Raw genomic sequence first — 25,756 nt, 5'->3', positions numbered from 1 at the left:
AGTTGTTTTTCTCCTAGATTAAAAAATCCTTTGCTGTCGGGAACCATTTTAATCTTCATCATTCTTTTTATTCCAGTGGTGCCTAACAGTGTTTTGCATATACTTGTGGGGTCTGTAAGCCTGGATTTTCTGGAATGATACCTGTTTATGTAATTTTATTCCCTTCAATAAAGGTGATCTGTTAAATAATTAAATGAAAAATTTATAGCTGTAAGGCTCTTTCATGCTAATATATTCACAAATGAAGCTTTTCCTTAACCAGACAAGTGTACAAAAATGTATATATAAGGATTATCACTGTATCAAAAATTTGGAAAGAGTATACATGTCCATCAGTGGGAATTGATTAAATAAATTGTGTTACATTCATCTACTGTGCATCTATTAAAAACGATGATGTGCCTCAGTAATTTTCCATCCTCTCACCCCCTCACCCTGCTTGTTGGCTATAAATGTGCAGCTGTCTTTGCTGAATTTGCAGTTGAGCCTGGTCTCGCTCCCCTATTGCAATAGTCCTGAATAAGATCTTCAAAAAAAAGGATGATATGGACCTATATTTATTGCTATAAGATGATATACACAGTGTATTGTGAATTAAATAAAGGTAGGTTACAAACATCTGTGGATTATTCTAGTTTTGTTTAAAAATATCTAAAAAGCTGGACAGCTAGCTGACTAGAGTAACTAGAATTAAATATACCAAAGTGGTTGAGTGATTTTTTATTCTTATGTGGCATTTATAAGTGATTTTTAGTTTATGTCTTTTTTAATGAGCTGAGCAGCATAAATTTTATAATCACACAAATAAAAGCTATTTCCAGTTAGTGGAGTAGTGGGAAATAATCTATTTGTTTTTCAGATTATCTGTTCTTATTTTAGATTCAGCTAATGGTGGACATTATATATAACAGGTGTGTAGCAGAAACTTATAAAACAAAACCAGATCTCAGTTCTTCACCTTTGGATTATCCACATAAACACTTTTAATACTATATTTACTTTTTCACTCATCGTTAATATGGAGTATACTTAAATGCAGATTACGTTAAAACCCCAAGCAAAGCAATATGTCTGGAAAGTGAATGCAATAGGATAGTTTTAAAAACAAAAGTAAATGTAATCTGGTTTGTAAGTACTGTATCTGTCCAACTAATGTTTAATACTGCACATTATTGTAAATGAGATCTCAAGTGATGGCTAAGACATTAAATCAGAAAAATCCAGTATGTTCTAAATTCTGGTACTCCTTGACCTGAATCATATTGCCTTCTCATGCATTGGTTCCAGTGATTGTTAATACAGAAAACCTAGCTGATTCCATTTTAAGATGACAAAACTGGATATTGAGACCCACAGGTAATGGAACTTTTTGAAATTTTCACTCTTTGGAGCCAAAGAGTGTTTGGTGTGAGCACATGTACACACACAGCCATTGTTAAGCAGAGCCCCTCTCTACATGAAATTGTAGAAAAATTTTTAGTATTATAATGACTGTTGAAAATCTAAAACAACTAAATGATCCTGCTTTAGCAATATCCAGGATCTAGCTATTAACATGGAAAATGTCTGGGGCCAGCCCGGTGGTGTAGTGGTTAAGTTCGCACCTTCCACTTTGGTGGCCCGGGGTTCGCAGGTTCGAATCCCAGGTGTGGACCGACACAATGCCCATCAAGCCATGCTGTGGTGGCGTCTCATATAAAAAAATAGAGGGATTGGCACAGATGTTAGCTCAGAGCCAATCTTCCTCAGCAAAAAAAAAAAAGAGGAAGATTGACAACAGACGTTAGTTCAGAGCCAATCTTCCTCAGCAAAAAAAAAAAAGAGGAAGTTAACAACAGATGTTAGCTCAGAGCTAATCTTCCTCAGCAAAAAAATAAACATGGAAAATGTCCAGGAAAACACTGAGAGAACATGTTTGTGCTAAGAATGGAAAATATACAGATAACTTCTAACTAGCATGCATCGGGACTTTTGGCCACCTGTAAAGACTAAACACATATAACAACTTTCATATCTGGCTCCACAATTTTTGAAAAATAATTTCTTCATTTATTAGCTGAAATACTTCTATAAAGAGACACTTCCCCCTCACCTATCTTAGGGTTGCACAGTGGTGCAGTTTGTGTAGGAAAGACAGAGTAAGATAAGTGCTTGATTGCTTTTATCAGGTTTCAAGAAAAGGAGTTGGTTCCCTTTCTTCTCCAAAAACAGCTAATTATTATTATTTTTTAGGTCTTTAGCCAGTGGGAGCCCCTTTAGTTTAGCTCCTGAGTCCTGTAGACACATTCCCAGTAGTCTTGAATAGTTACCTTGCTCTTTGGTGTAACAGAATGTTTCAGGCTCCTCCTGTATGTTCCCTCTCCTAGACCTGGAATCAACCGTATCTCCAATAAGCCCTGGTTTCTTTTAGTGGAAAATAGTGTTTCAGCATCACACTCTGGCACTAAGGATGCTGTGGCTACTAGATTGTTCATTATTTCTGGGCCTTTTCAGTGTATAGACTAGGAAATAATTTTTTTTAAAGCTAAAACAGTGTGCAAGTTTACATTGTAACTTCTGATTCAAGTTAAGCACTTTTGTGTGTTTACTTAAATTTTCTAGCTTATATTTCTATCTCCTTTCTGCCACAGTAGTAATCCTCGTTCTCAAGCCCATAGCAAATGATAGAAGATGTCATGATTATTTATTTGCTTTATGTCACATCATGTACTTAATAGTTTCGGAGTAATATTAGCAATACGACCCCACTCATATAACTTGAAAACTGTTAAATTTTCTTTGCGTATACTCTCCTCGTTTTCCCTCCTGTTTTAAATTTTGAAATTTCAAATTTTTATAGAAAAGTCACAAGAATAGGACAGACTTCCCATATACATTCCACTCAGGCTTCCTGTTTGATAAATTTTAATACATTTGCTTTATCATGCCCTTCCTCTCTCCCTTTGCTATCCCTCCCCCTACACATGCATGCACACGCAATTTGTTCTTATTGTACTTTTTCCTTAGCTAGTTAAGAGTATGTTGGAGACATGATGTCTCAATACCCTAAATAATTCCATGTATATTTTCTAAGATAAGGACACTCTCCTACATAACTACAGTATAACCATCAAATTCATGAAATTAATGCGTGTCTTTTGAATTATGTCTTTGATATCAAAAAGGACACATGTTGCATTTATTTGGCCTGTTTTATTCTCCAGCTATCATCTTTTCTCTTTTCTTTCTTGATCTTGGCATTTTTGATGAGTACAGGCCAGTTGTTTTGTAGAATGTCCTTCAATTTGGGTTTGGCTGACATTTCCTCATGTGAATTTTTGGAGGGCTACCATAGAAGTGATGTTGTGTTCCTGGTGTAATGGATCAGGAGACACATGTTGATTTGGTCTTTATTGGTGAGGTTAACTTTGATCACTTGGTTAAGGTAGAGGTTGTCAGGTTTCTCCACTCTAAACTTACTTTTATTCCCCTTTGTAATTAATAAGTATTTTGTGGGAAAATACTTTGAAACTGTCAAAATGTCCTGTTCCGCAGCAACCTTTCACCAGTTCCTTTTAGCATCCATTGGTGATTCTTTCCTGAATAAATTTCTGATGGTTGCGAAATGATGATTTTCTTTTTTTTTTTTTTTGGTGAGGAACATTCGCCCTGAGCTAACATCTCTGCCAGTCTTCTCTATTTTGTATGCAGGTTGCCGCCTCGGTATGGCTGACATGTGGTATAGGTCTGTGCCTGGGATCCTAACCCGCGAATCCACACCACTGAAGTAGAGCGTAACCACTACGCTACAGGCTGGCCCCTGATGATTTTCTAATTCTGTCATTCCCTCTATAATTTATTAGTTGGCATTCAACTTTATTTATTAGTATGGATTCATGGATTCCTATTTAATTTATTGCCATCATTGTTTATTTTGATGCTCAGATCGTCTCAGATATAGTCAGCGGGTACCCCTTCAAGCTGGCTCCTGTGTCTTTTGTGTGTGTGTGTGTGTGTGTGTGTGTGTGTGTGTGAGGAAGATCAGCTCTGAGCTAACATTCATGCCAGTCCTCTCTCTTTATTTTGCTGAGGAAGACTGGCCCTAGGCTAACATCCGTGCCCATCTTCCTCTACTTTATATGGGACGCTGCCACAGCATGGCCTGACAAGTGGTGCATCGGTGCACACCCAGGATCCAAACCTGGGCCGTCAGCAGCGGAGCACGTGCGCTTAACCACTATGCCACAGGGCTGGGCCATCCTGTGTCTTTTTGGTATGTCCTCATCACTCTTTGAGCTTCCTTACTTTCTGGCACAAAAAATTTTTCAGGCCCACTTTTTACTTTCTCTGCCCTGGGGATCAGCTATCTGTAAGGAGCCCTGATTCTTTTTGGTGTACAGTGGTACTTAGAAACTAAGATACAGACATTAGATAAGCTCATTGCTTACAGGGATGTCATTGTCCTCTCAGTAGACAGAGCTAGGAAATATACGTATATATGAATGCATGTATGTATATGTATATGTATGCATATTTGTGTGTTATATGTGTTTGTATGTGGGCATACACACATCGATAGTAATTTAATCTATATTAATTTTGATATCTGTGTGAGACTTACACACCTCCCTTTTCAGTCCACCACAGAGTTCATTCTAGTCTTCTCCATTTTCATAATTGTAATTCCATTCTCTGACAGTGAGAAACATGACTCCTGTTTTCTTCAGTTGACTTGTTTGTTCATTTTCCCTTGTATGTAATGAGTTGCCTCCTTGACCCCATTAATGTAGGCCCTATCAAGCTTAGCCATGTTTTTGGCTATGATTGCCTCCTTTGTTCCATAAGCTTCCTTGGTTCAGGCCTCAGCTGCCAAAGGAAGAGAAGGGAAAGGAAGAGAAGACAAATTTTTTTTCAAATAAAAGGAAAGACAGAGGACACCTACCAATCTTTAAATATTTGAACCTATCTACAGTGTCAGAACATATTATCATTATATACTATATGCTCTCTCTTTTAATCATCATTTGGTCTTGTCTCTGTAGGTCACTATACATTTATCAGTCCTTGTGTCATTAGTCCTTATGTCAGTGTATCTCGAATTCTTTTGGATTCCTGAAACTTGTTCTCTAGTCAATTTCTCGGAAGGGCTCGTGGGAACTATGCTTTCTATTGGAATGTTGGAAACAGTTCATCTCTGGTCTTAATGCCTGAAGTTGGTTTGGTGGATACTAAAGCCTTGGCTCAAATTTTCCTTTGGATATCTCAATATGTTATTCTGTTGTTTTGTGCAAGTACTACTAATGAGCAAAGTCTGATGACAATCTAATTTTCTTTTCTTTATAAGTCATTTGATCTTTTTGCCTAGATGCCCAGTTAATTTTACAAAAATATATCTTGGTGTTAGTTTTTCTGGGTCAGTATTCTTAGGTGTGTGGTTTGCCCTTTGATTGTATGGTTTCAGATGTTTTTGTATTTATATCAGAAAAGTTTTCTCCAATTATTATTATACAGATTTTTGTTCCTTTTATTTTTCTTCTTGGAGACTGTTTATTGTATGTATCTTGGATCTTCTTTAACTATCTTCAGTATTTGCCATTTTCTTTCTAATTTTTTGTCTTTTTCATTTTTTTCAATTTTTAAATTTTTCCCCCTTTTTATCTTCTCTTTCACTCACACATTATTTGTTGTGTGTATTAACTCTTCGTTTCTTCTAGTTTAGTCTTCTTTTTTGAATTGATTTTTTCTTTTATTTCTTATTCTTTCCTGAGTTTTATCACCTAAGCTCTGGATAGATAATTTCTAGAGTTCTAATTCTAATTTATATTGTTCTTTTGTATTGTGTATAATTTCTTAAAGTCTTTTCAGCTTGTTTTGAAGTAGTAGGTTATAGTTACCTGTTTTGTTGGCAAGTCTTTGTGGTATGCTTTTGTTGTCTTCATAGGTTTATTTTATTCCTATTCTCTCTTTTTCTCATAACATTGTATCAGATTTCACTTCTATCATTTTCTTTTACTCATTTTTATGTGAAGTTAGTTAGCCTTTCTAAATACACGGAGATTCTTCTCCAGTTTTTGTGCAATGTTTGAAAATATGTCACCTTGCTGTATAAGATCTCCTCACTCCTTTCTCCTTCCCCACTTTATCTAGAGTTTCTCACTTCTTTTTTTCTCTTGCCTCTGTCCTCTTCAGTTTGGGTCTTGTTCCCAGCAGTTTCTCCTTGGTATAACTTTGTTCTGGAGGAGAGATTTGACTGATTGTTTTTGAGAGTTTGTGACTGGAGTGTTCTATGCCCTTAAGAGTTTATTGTGGACCCTTTTACTCACATGCTATTCTAGTGAGCAAAACTCATTACTTTTTACACACTTTTCTCAGTTTTGCCTACTGTGCTATGTATGTAGTGTCCCTGTTGGTTATTTTGGAGTTCTTTTGGTCTGTGGACTGGCGAGGGCCCTGTTATCCTCTACTTCTTCCCACACAGATGGTACTACAGTTCTCAGTAGTGCTCCCTTATCCACAGTTTCACTTTCCATGGTTTCAGTTACTTGGGGTCAACTTCAGTCTGAAAATATGAAATGGAAAATTCCAGAAATAAGCAATTCATAAGTTTTAAATTGCACGCTGTTCTGAGTAGCATGATGAAATCTCCTGCTATCCCACTCCGTCCCGCCTGGGAGGTGAATTATCTCTTTGTCCAGTGTATCTACGCTGTAGATCCACTACCCACTCTTTCGTCAGACTTGGTTTTCAGATCAACTGTAGCGGTATTGCAGTACTTGTGTTCAAGTTACCTTTGTTTTACTTAATAATGGCCCCAAAGTGCAAAAGTAGTGATGCTGGCAATTCGGATATGCCCAAGAGAAGCCAAAAAGTGCTTTTAAGTGAAATGGTGAAAGTTCTCAACTTAATGAGGAAAGAAAAAAAATCATATACCGAGGTTGTTAAGATCTATGGTAACTTTTATTACAGTATATTGTTATAATTGTTCTATTTTATTATTAGTTATTGTTGTTAATCTCTTACTGTGCCTAATTTGTAAATTAAACTTTATCGTCAGTATGTATGTATAGGAAAAAACGTAGTATATCCAGGGTTCCGTACTATCTGGGGTTTCAGGCATCCACTGGGGGTCTTGGATTGTATTCTTCCATGGATAAGGGAGGACTACTTATTGTGCCCACATAGATCTTGTAGCTATTGGTGGTTCATCCTCACCTTCTTGCATTTTGGGATTTTGTGCATGAGATTTTGATTTTGCTATCTAGTTGCTCTGATTTTTTTTTTTTTTTTTTTTTTTTTTGTGAGGAGATCAGCCCTGAGCTAACATCCGCCAATCCTCCTCTTTTTTTTTTTTTGCTGAGGAAGACGGCCCTGGGCTAACATCGGTGCCCATCTTCCTCCACTTTATATGGGACGCCGCCACAGCATGGCTCACCAAGCAGTGCGTCGGTGCGCGCCCGGGATCCGAACCAGCGAACCCCGGGCCGCCGCAGCGGAGCGCGCGCACTTAACCGCTTGCGCCACCGGGCCGGCCCCTAGTTGCTCTGATTTTATGAGGGAATTTGCAGAGATTTAAAATTTAAGCTGGTGTCACAGCCTTCTTCCCAGAATTCCCACAAAAGTTTTCATATTTAAAAGTTGTGAACCACTAACACCAAGAACCTAGACCATGCTGGCTTCTGCTCTCCAGGTTAACTTTGTGATTGCGTTAAATATGAACTAAACCGTAGTTAAAAATTGATTATTTAATATGTTATACATTTCTTGTTAATAACTAATAGATTGCTGTCTAATTAAGAGCCTTTCTGTACCATCTACAAGTAGATTGTTATAAAAACTAAATTTCTTAAGTCTTTGGTGACCTCCTGAATGCACTAGCTAGGGAAAAGATATGGTAGAAAGAAGTTCTCTTATGTATATAAATGATAAATATCTATATGTTTGCAAATTTGCCAACAGCACTGCTGGGATTTAAAAATGTAAATATAACAGCTTTATTGAGCTGTAGTTCACATATCATACCATTCATTCATTGTATACCATTCAGTGAGTTTTAGTATTCACAGTTTTGCAACCATTACAGTAATCAATTTTAGAACATTTTCTTCACCTCAAAAAGAAATCCCATACTCATTAGTAGTCACTCCTCATTTCTCCCCAATTCCACTCTTCCCTCCTCACTAGCCCTTGGCAATGACTAATCTACTTTTTATGTCTAGATTTGCCTACTCTATACATTTCATATAAATGGAATCATACAATATGTGATCTTTTGTGACTAGCTTTTTTCACTTAGCATGTTTTCAAGGTTCATCCATGTTATAGCATATATCAGTACTTCATTTCTTTTTATTGTCAAATAATATTCCATTGTATGCACATATCACATTTTATTTATCCATTCATCACTTGGGGGATATTTGATGGATTGATGGATATATTGATGGATTTGATATTGATGGACATTTGGATTGTTTCCACTTTTTTTCTGTTATGAACAAGCTGTTTGAACATTTGTGAACCAGTTTTTGTGTAGATGTGTGTCTTTATTTCTTTTGGATATATACTCAGGGATAGGATTGTTGAGTCAAATGGTTAACTGTGTGTTTAATCTTTTTTTTTGCTCAGGAAGATTCGCCCTAAGCTGACACCTGTTACCAGTCTTCCCCCTTTTTTTTTGTTTTTGCTTGAGGAAGATTAGCCCTGAGCTAACATCTGTGCTGATCTTCCTCTATTTTGTATGTGGGTTGCTGCCACAGCATGGCCAACGAGTGGTGTAGGTCTGCACCCGGGATCCGAACCTGTGAACCCGGGCCACTGAAGCAGAACGCACGGAACTCAACCACTATGCCATAGGACTGGCCTCTGTTTAATCTTTTAAAGAACACCAGACAATTTTTCAAAGTGGCCACACCATTTTACATTCTCACCAGCAGTTTATGAGGGTTCCAGTTTCTCCACATCTGTGCCAATGCTTGTTATTGTTCATCTTTTTGATTATAGTCATCCTAGTGAGTGTGAAGTGATATCTTATTGTGCTTTTAATTTTCATTTGCCTAATGGCTATTGATGTTGAACAACTTTTCATGTGCTTATTAGCCATTTGTATGTCTATTTTGGAGACTGTCTGTTAGATCCTTTACTGATTTTTTAATTGTTTTTGATCCTTTTATTAGTGAATTATAAGAGTCCTTTATATATTCTGGATATATGTCTCTTTCAGATATATGATTTTGTAAATATTTTCTCCCATTTTGTGGGTTGTCTTTTAACCGTATTGATGATATTCTTTGAAGGGCAAAAGTTTTTAATTTTGATGAAGTCCAGTTTCTCTATTTTTTTCTTTTGTCACTTATACTTTTGTTGTCATATTTATACTTTTGTTGTCATATCTAAGAATGTTTTGCCTAAATCAGGGTCACAAAGATTTACTCTTCTATTCTTTTCTAAGAGTTTTATAGTTTTAGCTCTTATGTTTTGGCGTGTGATCTATTTTGAGCTAATTTTTGTGTATGGTGTGAAGAAGGGGTTCACATTCGTTATTTTGCATACGGATATTTGGTTGTCCCAGCACCATTTGTTGACCCACAAGTTCTGATATGTTTCATTTTTATTCAATTCTGTTTTCTTATTTCTAGTATGATTATTTCTTGGATACATAAGTTGTCTAGATTTTTTTCTCTTTGCAGCGCATTTGTGATCTTTCCAGTTACATTTTTGTGATTGATTTCTCATTTAATGCATTGTGCTCATAGATTGTGGTATATATGATACTAATTCTTTGATATTTGAGGAGGATAACATTATGGTCTAGCTATAATGTAGTCAATTTTCATTCCTTGTGTACCTGTAAAGAATGAATATTCACCAGTTGTTGGATGTAATGTTGTTATGTCTCTTAGATCAAGCTTGATAAATTAGGGGTTTATATCATTTGTATCCTTAGTGATTTTTTTAATCTACTCAGTGTCAGTTATTGACTGAAATGTGCTAAAATCTACCATCATGGTGGATTTCTCTATTTTTTCTTTTTAGTTCTGTTGATTTTTTTTTTACGTTTAATTTTAACTTATGGGGAGTTTCAGACATACACAAAAGGAGAGAGAATAGGATAATCAATCCCCACACCCTCCTTTCTTAACCATTATGAATATATATGGCCAATTTTATTTCATATATTCTCTCTACCCCCTTTTTTATGCCCCTCCAGTATTTTAAAGCAAATCCTAGACATAACTATTATTGTTTTATAGACTCAGTGTTTAGATTTACTCACACATTTACCACAGTGTTTGCTCATCATTCCCTTCTACATCTCAGCCTGTCTGGAAGCATTTTCCTTCTGCCCAAAATATATATATTACAGTATCCTCTAGTGAAATCTTACTGGTAAATTTTCTCAGTTTTTGTTTGTTTGAAAATGTTTTTACTCTTGTGCGTTTTCTAGAAAATTAGTGCAGGACTCAAGTTGACAGTTATTCTCCTTGAGCATTTTGAAGATATTGTTTTTTAGGCTGCCATTGTTGCTGTTAATAAATAGGAAGTCTAATTTCTGTTTCTTTGTAGATAATCTCATTGGCTACTTTAAAGATTATCTCTTTTTCTTTGGTATTCTGCAGTTTTTCACCATGATATGACAAATAAAAATGTCATAAGTAATTAAATCATAGTAATTTTGAGTTATTAGCTTTAAATTTCTTAATATTCTAGTTCTAAATGGTAATTAAATGTCTAAATAGTTAAGTGCATAAGGGAATGTTTGTTTAAAAAGACCTTATGGTGAGTCTTTTTGGAGTACACGATTCTTAATTTGTCAGCTTTATGACTTTCTTCTCAAGATCATGTGTGTGTACCTTGATGTAAACAAGCATAGTATGCTATCTGTGTTTTTCTACAGCATTATTGGAAATAATTATGAAAAATGGAAGCACTGCTGGAAATAGCCCTCATTGCCGAAAACCCTCAGGTAGTGGAGATCAGAGCAGGCCTCACTGCACGAAGGACAGCCCATCTGGCGGTGGTGAAGGTGGAAAGGGCTACACCAAAGACCAAGTAGATGGAGTTCTCAGGTAGGAGCAAATATGCTTTATCTCAGCTGATGCGCAGGTAATCTTTAATGTTATAGCACCTAAAAAAGGTGTTTGAATTATAATTCAGTACAAGAACAGACATGGAGGAACTGAACTCTGGGGGTCTTATGCTTTATGTTCTTTATAAAATCGGTCTGTAAAGTACCAGCTCTGTAGTCGTTTCCATCTTTTAAAGGAATTATAAGCCACAAAGCTACTTCCAGATAATTTTTTCTTTGAGGAAAATTACTTCAATTTTTTGACATAGTGCAGTGTTTAGATAATATTGAAAGAAGATAAAGAATTGTTTTGTCTTATATATACATGAAAGCAGGAGAATTTCATGAGAGGAAAATTGAGGACAATAGCAACAGCATTTTCAATTATATATAAAGATACATAATACCACTTATATTAATGAAGGATTTGTTTTTCTATTTATATTCTTTCTTTAAGGCTAGCTATCTTTATATATATGCAAACACCATACTGTCCTCTCCTTTTACTATTTTTCTTACTCTGATTATTGTATCTCAGTGTTTTAGTTTTACCTCATGATACACTTCTACTTAAAGCAGAAAAATTAGGTAGGGTTGAAAAATTATGAACTGGGTTTTGAGAATCTGACTTTACTAATTTTATAATTAAGAAAAGATTTTCTGGAAATAAAATGAGGCCTCTGAGTATGAAACACTAGAGAAAATACTGTTTTGTTTCCTGCTACAGCTTAAGGAAGCTGTATTGGTGTTATGCTGATGTTGCTCTCTAGGGAGACTAAAGTGTGAGAATGAAGGGCTCTACACAGTGATTAACCGGGTAATTCATGAGGAGAGTGAATTATCGTGCAGTGAACTGCAGCTCAAGTGAAAAGTCAGTAAAACTAGTTAGATTATCTTTCTCTTTTGCCCTTTCATACCTATTTCTCTTTTAATCTTATTTCCTTTCTTTTCTCACCCTTTTTTCTCCATTCTTGCTTTTTAGTTCAATTTTTTTACTATTGCTTTTTAGTTCAATTTTTTTACTATAATTTGGAATTGAAGCCATTTTAAATCAAATGTCATTGTATTTATATTTTGCTTTTTTTCCTACGTATTTACGTACTAAGGCTTGATTGTAATATTTTATCTGAGTGTGACCACAATAATAAAAAAAAAAGACTGCCTAGTCTTGCTAAAGCCATGGTAAAGGGTATTTGATTAGTATGAATGGTAGTGAAGCACTGTGAAAATATAAATAATGTTGCTAACCACTTTTATAACTGTAGTAGTGTGTCAGAGGTGGCTGAAGAAGTGAGATAAGTGAATAAATGAGAGACTTGCTTTTGAATTTCTTGAAGAAAAAGCTTTAATTAAACAGTGTGCTGAGATGCGTTTCAGGAAACCACGTCTATCTGAAAACAAATTGTATTTTCTTGTAGAAATTACTTTTTATTGGGAGAACATGTTCTCAATGAAAGACCTAAATAAAGTTAGTTGTATCAGATGTGAGTTTTATTTAGAATCATTGTGTGATTTTTTTTTTCTTTAGAAAGACTATAGAATCACCTATATATTTGAAAATATCACCAAAAAAATATAGTTACAAGTTATGGAGAATAAGTATCTCCTAAATCTGTTGTTATTTTTTCTTTATTTTAAAAATCTTTTTCCTTTGTGTCCTCTACCCTAGCCTTGAAAGGAGAAGAGGAGTAGCTCGAGGTGTGATAGAAGTCAAGAAGGAAAAGCAGTACTCTACTTGGCGCTTTGTTTTAGTGTGTAGGCGGGGGGACGTCTCGAGAATGGAAGGTGATGGTGGCTGCAGATGCACTTTGTATGTGGGCAGAATGGACAGATGGAAACATAAAACATTGAGGGCGTTTCTGTCGGCTTCTGTATTCTCTGTGAAATTAGAGATGAGCTTATCCTCTGAGAGAAGACAAGAGATGAGATGGAAAGCTTGAGGAGAGTGGTGCGAGTATCGACTGTTTGCAGAGGGGAAAGGCAGAGGGAATGGAAGGGTGCTGGTTAGCCTTGAGGTCCCAGCCGAGTCTGAGACTCTGAGTTCTTATCAAGTACAAGTATTAGCCTAGCAGTATACCTGTATTAGAGATTGTTTCTCTGGCCAATAATTTTATTATACCTTTTTTATTAAATGTAGTCTTTTTTTCCTTTGGGGACTAAATATGATTGGAACATTCTTTAATAGAATCCCTAAGTTATTCAAAATACTTGAATTGGTACCTTATATAAAAGTTGCTTAGCTGAGTCATGTAACACTTATTCGTTATATTAGTCTTGATAAGTGTTGCTTTTTAGTGAGGTAACAGATTGCCAGCAAACACTTACATGCTGTATGTTTTTGTTTTTTGTTTTACTTATACACAGGGGATTTTTCTGAAGAAAGCCATGTTATCTTGTTGGTTAGCATGATTATGCAAACAAGTTGCTCAGTGACAATTTGGCTCTATGGGAGAAGCCATGCAATAATACTGCATCCGTTGCATAAGTAAGAGCTAGCTTACAGGAAGACTCAAGAAAGTGTGTAACTTTGTAAAACTAATATTCTGTGAAGCTAAGCACTGTTGTTTTTTAGTCGAAATATATTAAAAAATTGAGAAAAAGATGTCATGGATCTAATTTGAAGAGGTTTTTAATATCTCATTGAACAAAAGTCCATTTTTTTTTTTTTAATTTACAAGATCAGTGTGAAATCATTAACTGGACCATCATTATATTTATCAATTAGGACACTTCTGTACAACAGCTAAGTCATTTGAATTATAAGGATTTGATTAGGATTTGATTTAAGCTGTAGTTCTTTTTTTTTTTTTTTTTTTTTTTTTTTTTTTCCTGCCCCTTCCTGTTTCTTTTCTCTTGGGGGACAGCCAGTCCTCCAAAATTGCACATTGTGCTCTGGTCTTGCCGTGTTTTCAACATAATGGAAACGTTTTCCATGGAGGAGATGTTTTCAACATTTCCCTTCGGGGAAAGCCCACAGTCCCCCAGCACGATCTATGACTAAACAGATAAGTCTGACTAATTCTAGAGTTTAGAATTTTACAGACTGCTCTCCCATAGATGTAAATCACATTTTCCAATATCAGCACTATTTACAATAAAAGTGACACAGGTATACCACACAGAATGTGTCCTTGGTTAATGTTTTCTCAGGAAAATGTCTCTCTGTTTTTTTTTTTGTTTTTTTTTTTTTGATGTTTTAATGGTTTCTAACATTGTGAAATTTTGGGTTGTACATTTTTGTTTGTCCATCACCATATATATGACTCCCTTCACCCCTTGTGCCCACTCCTCACCCCCCACCCCCCACCCCCCACCCCCACCCCCACTGCCCCTGGTAACCACGGTCCAGTTTTCTCTGTCCATGTGTTGGTTTATATTCCACATATGAGTGAGATCATACAGTGTTTGTCTTTCTCTTTCTGGCTTATTTCACTTAACATAATACGCTCCAGGCCCATCCATGTTGTTGCAAATGGGACGATTTTGTCTTTTTTTATGGCTGAGTAGTATTCCATTGTATATATATATACCACATTTTCTTAATCCAATCGTCTGTCGAGGGACACTTAGGTTGCTTCCACTTCTTGGCTATGGTGAATAATGCTGCAATGAACATAGGGGTGCATAAGCCTCTTTGGATTGTTGATTTCAGGTGCATTGGATAGATTCCCAGTAGTGGGATGGCTGGATCATAGGGCATCTCTATTTTTAATTCTTTGAGGAATCTCCATACCGTTTTCCATAGAGGCTGCACCAATTTGCATTCCCACCAGCTGTGTATGAGGGTTCCTGTTTCTCCACATCCTCTCCAACATTTGTTGTTTTTTGTCTTGGTGATTATAGCCATTCTAACAGGCGTGAGGTGGTATCTTAGTGTTGTTTTGATTTGCATTTCCCTGATGATTAGTGATGTTGAGCATCTTTTCATGTGCCTATTGGCCATCTGTATATCTTCCTTGGAGAAGTGTCTGTTCATTTCCTTTGCCCATTTTTTGATCGGGTTGTTTGTTTTTTTGTTGTTCAATTGTGTGAGTTCTTTATATATTATGGAGATCAACCCCTTGTCTGATGTATGTTTTGCAAATATTCTCTCCCAGCTGGTTGGTTGTCTGTTCATCTTGATTCTGGTTTCATTTGTCTTATAAAAGCTCTTTAATCTGATAAAGTCCCACTTGTTTATTTTTTCTTTAGTTTCCCTAGTCTGGGTAGGCATGTCATCCGAAAAGATTCCTTTAAAACCAATGTCAAATAGTGTGTTGCCTATATTTTCTTCTATGAGTTTTATAGTTTCAGGTCTCACCTTCAGGTCTTTGATCCATTTTGAGTTAATTTTTGTGAATGGCGATAGCACATGGTCCACTTTCATTCTTTTGCATGTGGCTGTCCAGTTTTCCCAGCACCATTTATTGAAGAGACTTTCCTTTCTCCATTGCATGTCCTTAGCACCTTTGTCGAAAATTAGCTGTCCGTATATGTGTGGTTTTATTTCTGGGCTTTCAATTCTGTTCCATTGATCTGTGTGTCTGTTTTTGTACCAGTACCATGCTGTTTTGATTACTATTGCTTTGTAGTATGTTTTGAAGTCAGGAATTGTGATGCCTCCTGCTTTGTTCTTTTTCTTTAGGATTTCTTTAGCTATTCAGGGTCTTTTGTTGCCCCATATAAATTTTAGTATTCTTTTTTCTATTTCTGTGAAGAATGTCATTGGGATTCTGATTGGGATTGCATTGAATCTGTAGATTGCTTTAGGTAATATAGACATTTTAACTATGTTTATTCTTCCAATCCACGTGCATGGGATATCTTTCCATTTCTTTATGTCATCGTAGATTTCCCTCAATAATGTCTTGTAGTTCTCATTGTATAGGTCCTTCACCTCCTTGGTAAGATTTATTCCTAGGTATTTTATTCTTTTTGATGCAATTGTAAATGGTATTATGTTTTTGAGCTCTCTTTCTGTTAGTTCATTATTAGCATATAGAAATGCAACTGATTTTTGTAGATTGATTTTGTACCCTGCAACTTTGCTGTAGTTGTTGATTGTTTCTAACAGTTTTCCAACAGATTCTTTAGGGTTTTCTATATATACAAACATGTCATCTGCAAATAGTGAGAGTTTCACTTCTTCGTTACCTATTTGGATTCCTTTTATTCCTTTTTCTTGCCTAATTGCTCTGGCCAAAACCTCCAGTACTATGTTGAACAGGAGTGGTGAGAGTGGGCAGCCCTGCCTCGTTCCTGTTCTCAGAGGAATGGCTTTCAGTCTTTCCCCGTTGAGTATGATGTTGGCTGTGGGTTTGTCATATATGGCCTTTATTATGTTGAGGTACTTTCCTTCTATTCCCATTTTATTGAGAGTTTTTATCATAAATGGATGTTGTATCTTGTCAAATGCCTTCTCTGCGTCTATTGAGATGATCGTGTGGTTTTTATTCTTTGTTTTGTTGATGTGATGTATCACGTTGATTGATTTGCGAATTTTGAACCATCCCTGCGTCTCTGGTATAAATCCCACTTGATCATGGTGTATGATCTTTTTAATGTATTGTTGTATTCGGTTTGCCAATATTTTGTTGAGGATTTTTGCCTCAATGTTCATCAGCGATATTGGCCTGTAATTTTCTTTCTTTGTATTGTCTTTGTCTGGTTTTGGTATCAGGGTGATGTTGGCCTCATAGAATGATTCAGGAAGTGTTCCATCTTCCTCTATTTTTTGGAATAGTTTGAGAAGGATGGGTATTAAATCTTCTTTGAATGTTTGGTAAAATTCACTGGAGAAGCCATCTGGTCCTGGACTTTTATTTTTTGGGAGGTTTTTGATTACTATTTCAATCTCTTTACTTGTGATTGGTCTATTCAGATTCTCCATTTCTTCTTGGTTCAATTTTGGGAGGTTGTATAAGTCTGAGAATTTATCCATTTCTTCTAGATTGTCCAATTTGTTGGCATATAATTTCTCATAGTATTCTCTTATAATCCTCTGTATTTCCATGGTATCCGTTGTAATTTCTCCTCTTTCATTTCTAATTTTATTTACTTGAGCCTTTCTCTTTTTTTCTTAGTAAGCCTGGCTAAGGGTTTGTCGATTTTGTTTATCTTCTCGAAGAACCAACTCTTTGTTTCATTAATCCTTTCTACTGTTTTTTTGGTCTCAATTTCATTTATTTCTGCTCTGATTTTTATTATTTCTCTCCTTCTGCTGGCTTTGGGCTTTGTTTGTTCTTCTTTTTCTAGTTCTGTTAGGTGTAATTTAAGGTTGCCTATTAGGGCTTTTTCTTGTTTGTTAAGGTGGGCTTGTATCGCTATGAGTTTCCCTCTCAGGACCGCTTTTGCTGCATCCCATATGGTTTGATATGGCATGTTATCCTTTTCGTTTGTTTCCAGATAGTTTTTGATTTCTCCTTTAATTTCATCAATGATCCATTGGTTGTTCAGTAGCATGTTGTTTAATCTCCACATTTTTGTCACTTTCCCAGTTTTTTTTTCCTGGTTCATTTCCAGTTTCATAGCCTTATGGTCTGAAAAGATGCTTGTTATGATTTCAATCTTCTTAAATTTATTGAGGCTTGCTTTGTTTCCCAACATATGGTCTATCCTAGAGAATGTTCCATGCGCGCTTGAGAAGAATGTGTGGTCAGCTGTTTTTGGGTGGAGTGCTCTGTATATGTCTACTAGGTCCATCTCGTTCAGTTTTTCATTTAAGTCTCATATTTCTTTATTAACTTTTTGTCTGGATGATCTATCCATTGCTGTAAGTGGGGTGTTAAGATCCCCTTAAGCTGTAGTTCTTTAAATGAAGGGAAAATAAATCATTTTGCTAAACTGATAAAATAATCCCTTGTCTCAGGAATAAACAAGTTTTTCCCCAAACAACAATTAAATTTAGAGTCTATTTAAATAATCAGCTCTAACATGAAAAAAAGAATTGAAAGAGGCCCTTCCTCCCATGCCCACGGTGCTCTCTTGCACATAAAGGAAGACGTAAAGGCTCAACCAGACATGCTGCTCCCCTGTTGGGCTCCCTGACAGGTCGTCCTGGTCCTGCTGCACAATATTTTCTTCCAGGGTAGGTACTGGGTTACCTCTCTTTAATTTATTTTCTTTTTTCTTTCTTTCTTTTTTTTTTAAATTTTTTGGTGAGGATGGAGAAGAACGTTTGAATCTTTCAGTAAGGAGTGAACTGTAAAAAGTGTGACAAATGCATTTAGCTGGTGAAAAGGAACATGATGAACAAAAATATGAATTAACATAAATATATAAATGGTAATTTCTCATTCACGTGTGAAAAATTAGGTAAATGAGTACATTTGGAGCATTTCTTGAAATATGTAGTTTTTAGCCTGTCCATTGGTGATGTCGACTTTATACCTCTCTGCTGGCTTCTCAGAATTTCTCCTCTAATGTATGATGAAAAATTCAATGCAGAGAAGATATGGTAGAGCTAGATAGAGCTAAGAATTAGTGAAATAATTGTTTTTCCTACATTTTTTTCTCTTTATGGCGATTCTTAGCTTTATGACCCATCTCTGTGGATTGTGAATTCCAACCTGATTTCCCTACACTTTCCGGCACCCTCTCCTGGGCTGCCTTTTTCTATTGCCTAGCCTTTTGTACTCAGGAAATATCAACAAAACAATTTTAGAGGATTCGTCTAGTATATAATTAAACGTCTTATGCCTTCAAACCAAATAGTAATGACTTTAGGACTGTTCAGTGTTTTTTTTAATCACTGCCTTTTTCTTTCTGCATTCAGATAGTGTGTGTCATATTCTTAGCTCTCTTTCTTGTCCCGTAGTCTATTCTCCTCTATTCCAAATTGATTTTTGGTGCCAACTACATTTTCATTACAGCACTTATCATCTTTGGTCCGAAAATGACTCTTAGATCCTCACCATTTCCACCCTTAAACTGAACCAAGTCATCCATCCATTCTTTCTTCGTATATGGTGACAAGCAAGTCACAGTCCTGCCTTCAGGGGGCCTATAGGCTAGAAGAGTCTAGAAAAGTAGTCAGACAAGTAAACAGGTAGCTACAGTACATTGTGGTAATTGCTGGGATAGGGCTAAATTCAGAGGACTGTGGGAAGATATAAGAGGGCCACCAAACCTAGTCTTGAGGAATTTGCATTCTGGAGAAAAGGAAGAGCTAAGCTGAGGTCAGAAGAAGCTGTAGAAACGAAGTAAGCAAGAAGGGAGGCAGAGTAGGCACCAAAACCAACATCTGAAAATATCTAGAAGGGAAGAGAGTCTAAACACTGATTGGAAAAGCAAATAGAGAGGAAGAGGATGGTTACTCTGGAGTCTGAAGGGGCTCCTTTTCTTCTTTATTCTGGTTCTGAGACAGCAGGATTTTCAAGTCAGACAAACTGAAGTTTGAATCCTTACTTGTTAGGTCTTTCCTAATCACTCTGTTTAAAATAGCGGGCCTTTCCTTTCATTCCCTATTCCCCTTTGCCACTTTATTTTTCTCTAAATATTTATCACCATATGAAGTACTTTAAATTTTACTTGTATATTTGTTCATTGCTTGTCCTTCTCCCAATTGTAAATTTCATGTGAGCAGGGATTTTTTTACTGTTTTATTCACCACTGTAGCCTCTGAAACAGGGTCTAAGCAGAAAGTAGATGTTCAGTAAATTTTTGTTGAAGAAGTAAATCTCAGTTCCCATCTGTTACTTTGTTTATGACTTATGGCAGTTAACCACTCAAAGCCTTGATTTCCTCATTGGTTAAGTAGGAAAAATATCTACCTAATGAGGAGTAAATGAGATAATTTGTGTAAAATAATCAGCATAATAAGATTCTACAATTCTCTATGTGAAATCGTTGTGGCCTAGATGTAGTTTAGAATTCAGAATTCTTCATGTGGTTAGAAAGGTAATAAGGAGCATGTATTATACATTATATAACATCTTAGGAGGATCTGGTAAGCACCTGTAACCTAATAGTAACATTTCTGCAGCAAAACGTGCAAATATTAACGCTTAAGTGGAATAAGTGAAGACTCTGTAGCAGCTTTACATCCATTTGGGTCAAATTTTGCCTCTGAAAGAGTTCAAGTCAGGTTTTTGCAGTCAAACTGCTTATAGAATAACTTTCATTTTTCAGAGCTTTATGGATATTGGAACATGGATATGGGATTGTGGACCTGTGCCTGACACACAGTAGGTGTAGCATAAATGTCCCCCCCCCCTTGTTTTCTATCACATAGTTTCTAAACGTATTTAGGAGAGTGGGTCTCTACAAAGGCAAGATCTTTCTCTGTTTTGTTCACTAATATATCTCAGGTGCCCAGAGCACTCTCTGGGACATAATTGGTGCTCGATAAATATTATTGACTAAATACAAGAAATGTCAGGTTTCATTATGAAATAAAATTGACTTGTGTTAATATTTAAGTATCTAAAGTAGAAAAATCCAATTTTTATTATTATTACTATAAAGAAGACTGCATAACAGGTTTTTGTTGATGCTATTATAAGAAAATTTCTGTAATCTTACACAGCAGCTTCTTTCTTTTTCCCTTGTTCATATAACAAATGATAAATGCTTTCATTATAAGAGGAGAGCTAAAGCTCATGTATTCCAGAAATATTTACTGAGAACCTATCATGTACCAGCACTATGACAGTTAATGGCTTCAGTAGTAAAAAAAAAAAAAAAAAGATCAACCTCGTCTCTTTTCTTTGAAAACTTTGAGTCAGTCTTTGCAATTCTTTAGTTGCCAGTGAACAATTATGCCTCAGATCCTTTTACCTGTAACTGCCTCTATCACCAAGCCATTCACACACGGGACACATCTAAAGTCATAAAGTACTCCAAAAAAAATGTCTAAAATGTCTGGATTTTAGTGAAGGAAAATTCTTAGTTTGTGGGAGAATGTTAACATCCGAAAGTATTAATGTTCTCTGCTCCATTCAGAGTATTTCTTTTCCTAATATACTTTAAAGACTGCAAGCTTAAATCTATTACATCTTTAGGGTTATAAACTATGTAAGTAATCTTTAAGAGTATGCTCATCATAATGAAATTCTTATGTAACAAACATTTTTAAGTCCCATGATATATTTTATTGTGAGATTTTGTCTTTTTCAGAGAGTGATACAGATGAATTCTCTTTAGCCTAGCCAAGCTGAATTAACTTGCCTTGACATTGACCATCAGATACTATAATTGTTGTACATGCGCTAAACTGTTGCTTTGATATTTGGGTAGGTCTACATTATGCAACAACAAAACTCTTGGAATGCAATGCGTATTAATCCTTAGCTGTGACATACTTGCAAAGAGTTTTGGAATTTCTTTATGCACTTAAGAGTACTATAAAATTGTTCTTATCCTCTCATTTTAGTTAGAGTGTGTGCCGTGTCCTTCATCCACAATTATTACGGGCTTTGCTTTTCTTCTCTGTAGTTGTGATAAATTGCACCAAGGACATTCTCATGGCCAGCTCTCCTTAGAGTGGAAAGAGGTTAGAGGAATGGTCTGTGGTCAAAAAAAAGAATGAAGCAATAACCCTTAACAGGATAAGCTATCATTTGATATTGAGAAAACAATCCACAGACAGTCCTTTATACTATTCTAATAAATAAAAAGTTAGATATATTATGTAAAGTTCTTCCTTGAAATTTACATTATAACACACTGTCTTGTTCACAGCATAAACAAATGTAAAAATTACTATGAAGTACTTGGAGTTACCAAAGATGCTGGTGATGAAGATTTGAAAAAAGCTTATAGAAAGCTTGCTTTGAAGTTTCATCCAGACAAAAACCATGCACCTGGAGCAACAGATGCTTTTAAAAGTAAAGTAAACCTTTTAAAGCAATTTTACTAAGCTATTTTTTGTGTGTGTGTGTGAGGAAGATTAGCCCTGAGCTAACATCCATTGCCAATTCTCCTCTTTTTGCTGAGGAAGATTGGCCCTGGGCTAACATCCGTGCCCATCTTCCTCTACTTTATATGGGACACTGCCACAGCATGGCTTGATAAGCGGTGCGTAGGTCCATACCCGGGATCCGAACTTGCGACCCCGGGGCCGCCAAAGCTGAGCACGCGAACTTAACCACTATGCCGCCACCAGGCCAGCCCCTACTAAGCTGTTTTTAAGATCCACTTTACAATGTTTCAGAATTTTAAATTCTGCCTTGAAACTGGTGCATTTAGAAGCCAGCATAAGCAAAAGTCCTCAAAATCCTTTAAAACTTCACTATTAACTTGTTATACCAAGAGCAAAACAAATGCAGTTTGGCTTCACAAAAGCAGCATGCCAGTTTTGGCAAAGTCCTAAGTAACTTTTCTAGATACCCATGCGTGCTTTCTAGTTTGCACAAGTAATGTGATGATTATGCATGAGCTTCTAGCGTATTACCATATGGTTCAAAGGAAAATAAAAGCAAAATATAGCTTTTGAGATATTAGAGAATGTCTGGAATTGGGAAATTACTTGGAGTCACTATCTGTCCTATGTTCTTAGATTGGTTTTAACTCTAGCCAATTTTTGCATTTTTTATATGTAGTTCCAACTAATGTAATTTTTTTCTTTTTAAGAATTAGTTTCTTCTTGCCTCGTATTCATTTTTCTTCATTTTCTTTGTCAATATTATTTCAGTTTTTTGCCACTTTAGTGAATAAATGTCAGAGAGCTGGTTTTGTAATTTCATATTTGTTAACAATTTGTTCATAATAGTTAACTTTCAATTCATAGGAAAATGCTTAAATTTGTGATTGTTTGTTCTTGTGAATTTGGCATTCCTAAAGCCAGTGTATAATGTTTACAGTGAAATGCTGGAGTCTTGGAATAATGAGAAGGAGATACTCATTTTTAAAATGTTCCTAAAAGATACACGACTCAATTGATCTTTCATAAAAATACTGTTAAAATTGTTTCCAAAACAGTTTTATTTCTGAAGGAAGTTGCCAAGCAAAATACATTTGGGGATTGTTAATATATTCCAATAAAAGCACTGCCAAAGTGGTGCTGGTGAAAGTAAAGTCTCACTATACAGTGAGGGCCTTCTCCATTTGTTTCCCTAAATTAAAAGTGGCGTGTTGAAAGTACAGGAAAAGTTTCTTCACTCAAAAATGCTAACTTGAGCACATACTCCCCTAAAAGTTAAAAATTTTTTTTCACATTATGAATTTAAAATAATTTAATTTAAAATTGTTGGTGTTTTTAAAACGTTTAAAAACATTTTGGCAGTGAGTTGTTTGCATATTTGTGATCTGCTAGGTGATTTTCAGTATTAATTCTTCAGTAATGCTAAGAACATTAAACTGCTTCTTTCTCCTACTTGTATTGAAGTCATGGTAGCATTATTGGTCTTGGAGTAACAGTAAGTGGATCTGCCAATATTTTTACAGCCTGTGTTGCATTTTGAAGAGGTGAGCAGCATAAGTGTCACCCCAGCTCAACACTCAGAAGGGGTTTTACAAAGTGATTGTACTTTGGTGTGATACATTTCAGAGTCTTATGCTCTGCTTTGCAAAACTAGAAACTTAATATTTATCAGTGTGCTGGGAGGTGATTCATCTCTAGAGGAGAGGCTCACATTATTCCATACACAGGAGGTTATCGGTAAATCAGAATGCCAAATTATTAATCCCAAAGAGGATCAGGATAGGGAATTGGTTGATGAACCCATTTTTCGTTGAGTGGAAACTACATAGAAAACCCAGGTTGTAATCCACAGATGCTTGGTGAGCAAAGGTAGTTAATTAGAAAATATTACGGCTCGTGTCATCATACAGACATGGCAAGTTTCATTCATTCAGCACACAGGATCTTTTCATTACCTCCTGAATCATTGTATTTTATTTTTAACCAGTCGATCTTAACTTCTGTTTTTGGGTCATCAAGCTGTTTATTCTAAGCAAAAACTCTAGCTTTTTCTTTTGTATAAAAAGTAAGTATAGATTGATTGCTCTGTAGTTACCAAAACACTTTTTACAGAAGATGGAAAACACTTGCTTTTTATTTCCCCCAAGAATAGAAAAAGAGGAGGTAATTGGTTTAGGGAATTAAATTAGATAGAAGAGATATTTTCGTGTCTGTGTTTTGTAAAGCTTTAAAAATAAAAAGTTGTTATCAAGGAGGGTAGACTAAATGAACTCGTAAGTTCATGCGGCTGTTTGTTCTTTACAGGTAGGATTGTAAGTTTCTCAAAGCAGGGAATATTTTATTTACATCTAGAGAGGGACTTGCATAGTATATATAAACATACTTTTTTTTTTTTTTGGTGAGGAAAATCAGCCCTGAGCTAACATCCATGCCAATCCTCCTCTTTTTGCTGAGGAAGACTGGCCCTGAGCTAACATCCATGCCAGTCTCCCTCCACTTTATGTGGGATGCTGCCACAGCATGGCCTGACAAGCGGTGCGTCAGTGCATGCCCGGGATCCGAACCCCCACCGCCAGCAGCGGAGTGCACACACTTAACCGCTACGCCACGGGGCCGGCCCCTATACATACTTTTGAAAAATATTTTAATGAAGTGGATCTCTTTCCTTCTCTTTGACATCAGTGTCTTCAAAACATGCATTATCTTTAAAGACTCTCAGGTATTTCAGAGACTATTTGAATAGTACCTATGCCTGTTGACATATACATGAATGTAATAACAAGGGGCATGGATTAGCTGTTTATGTGCTTGCTTGATAAATAATAATGGATCAGATGCCTGTGTCAGGTCTGGTAGTTCAGTATTCTTAACATCTGGAGTATATGTGTAAGAACAAAAAAGTCAGTTCTACCCTTTGGGCTAGTTTTTATAGAGAAATACAATAAGAGAATATGAAATATCTTCTTACTCAAAGAATTTGTAATTTATAAGGGGAAAGCAAGTCTCACACAGAACATTTAGAATAATAGTAATACCTAACATTTGACAAGCATTTTATAGTTTTCTATTACCATTTTTTAAAATTTAATCCTTATTAAAAATCTTGTGAAATAGTCAGGGGACTCATGTCAACCTCTTTTCACAAATAAGAAAATTGAGGCTCAGAGAGATTAACTGATTTACCCGGGATCTCCCAGAAGACTGAATATAATTAAATACCAAAACGTGGAATGAAGATGTCTGAAGAAAAATCAGAAAGATAAAGTAGCATTATGATCAAAGTAACTGGAGAAGACTCCACATAATACGTGAGAATTAAGAGTTTTCTCGAGATGAGAATGATTTCTGTGATTAGAGAAGGGAGAAGATTGGCAGAAGCTTGGGTATGAGAATGAGGCAAGTGATTTAAAAATGAATGAGGACTTCCACTTTTGTGAAGATGGAAAAGATGTACTTATCTCTATTCCTCACACTGAGTACAACTGAATATTATATATAAAACAAAACGAACATAAGAAACTCTGAAAGGTAGAGAGAAGTTAGACCAGCTAGGGACCTTGGGAACAACAAGATGGCCGTGAGTTGCTTGGGTTTTCATTTTGCCTTTTATATCTCACACTGGGTGCTAGAGAAGCAGACAACTCTGAAACACCAGTGAGCACAGACAAACAATCTCCAAGCAAAGCCTGCTCTCTAGCCAAATGACCAGGAAATGGGCAACCTAGCAAGACAGAAAACTTTTAAGCAATAGCCATTCTACTACAGCCAAGTACCACAGAAAAAACTGTGACTTCACCCACACCCACACCAGCAAAGGCTAAGAAGAGAACCTAGACTGCCACCTGCTCCAGGCTGTAAGAAGGTGCCCTAAC

The 25,756-nt window shown here is 36.0% G+C and overlaps 1 protein-coding gene across 8 annotated transcripts in view; it reads left to right on the top strand.

Moving 5' to 3' along the window:
• Positions 1-25,756, top strand: part of DNAJB14 (DnaJ heat shock protein family (Hsp40) member B14) — a 55,072-nt gene that overhangs the window by 5,014 nt on the left and 24,302 nt on the right. For 6 of the 8 annotated variants that reach the window (XR_009221025.1, XM_058547566.1, XM_058547565.1 and 3 more), the window contains 2 exons: positions 10,874-11,045; positions 21,704-21,849. Coding sequence is in view for 7 of the 8 variants with exons in the window: in XM_058547566.1 (XP_058403549.1) it covers positions 10,874-11,045; positions 21,704-21,849 (318 nt within the window). In the remaining variant the exon portion in view is untranslated. Of the gene's footprint in view, positions 1-10,873; positions 11,046-20,152; positions 20,209-21,703; positions 21,850-25,756 lie in introns of those variants that run through there. The other 2 variants (XM_058547570.1, XM_058547571.1) reach the window with 2 other exon arrangements.

This window comes from Diceros bicornis, chromosome 8 (genome assembly GCF_020826845.1).
Source record: "Diceros bicornis minor isolate mBicDic1 chromosome 8, mDicBic1.mat.cur, whole genome shotgun sequence".
NCBI classification, from domain to species: domain Eukaryota; kingdom Metazoa; phylum Chordata; class Mammalia; order Perissodactyla; family Rhinocerotidae; genus Diceros; species Diceros bicornis.
The sequence above is the reverse complement of the archived record's forward strand: the minus strand, read 5'-3'. Positions and strand labels throughout refer to the sequence as shown.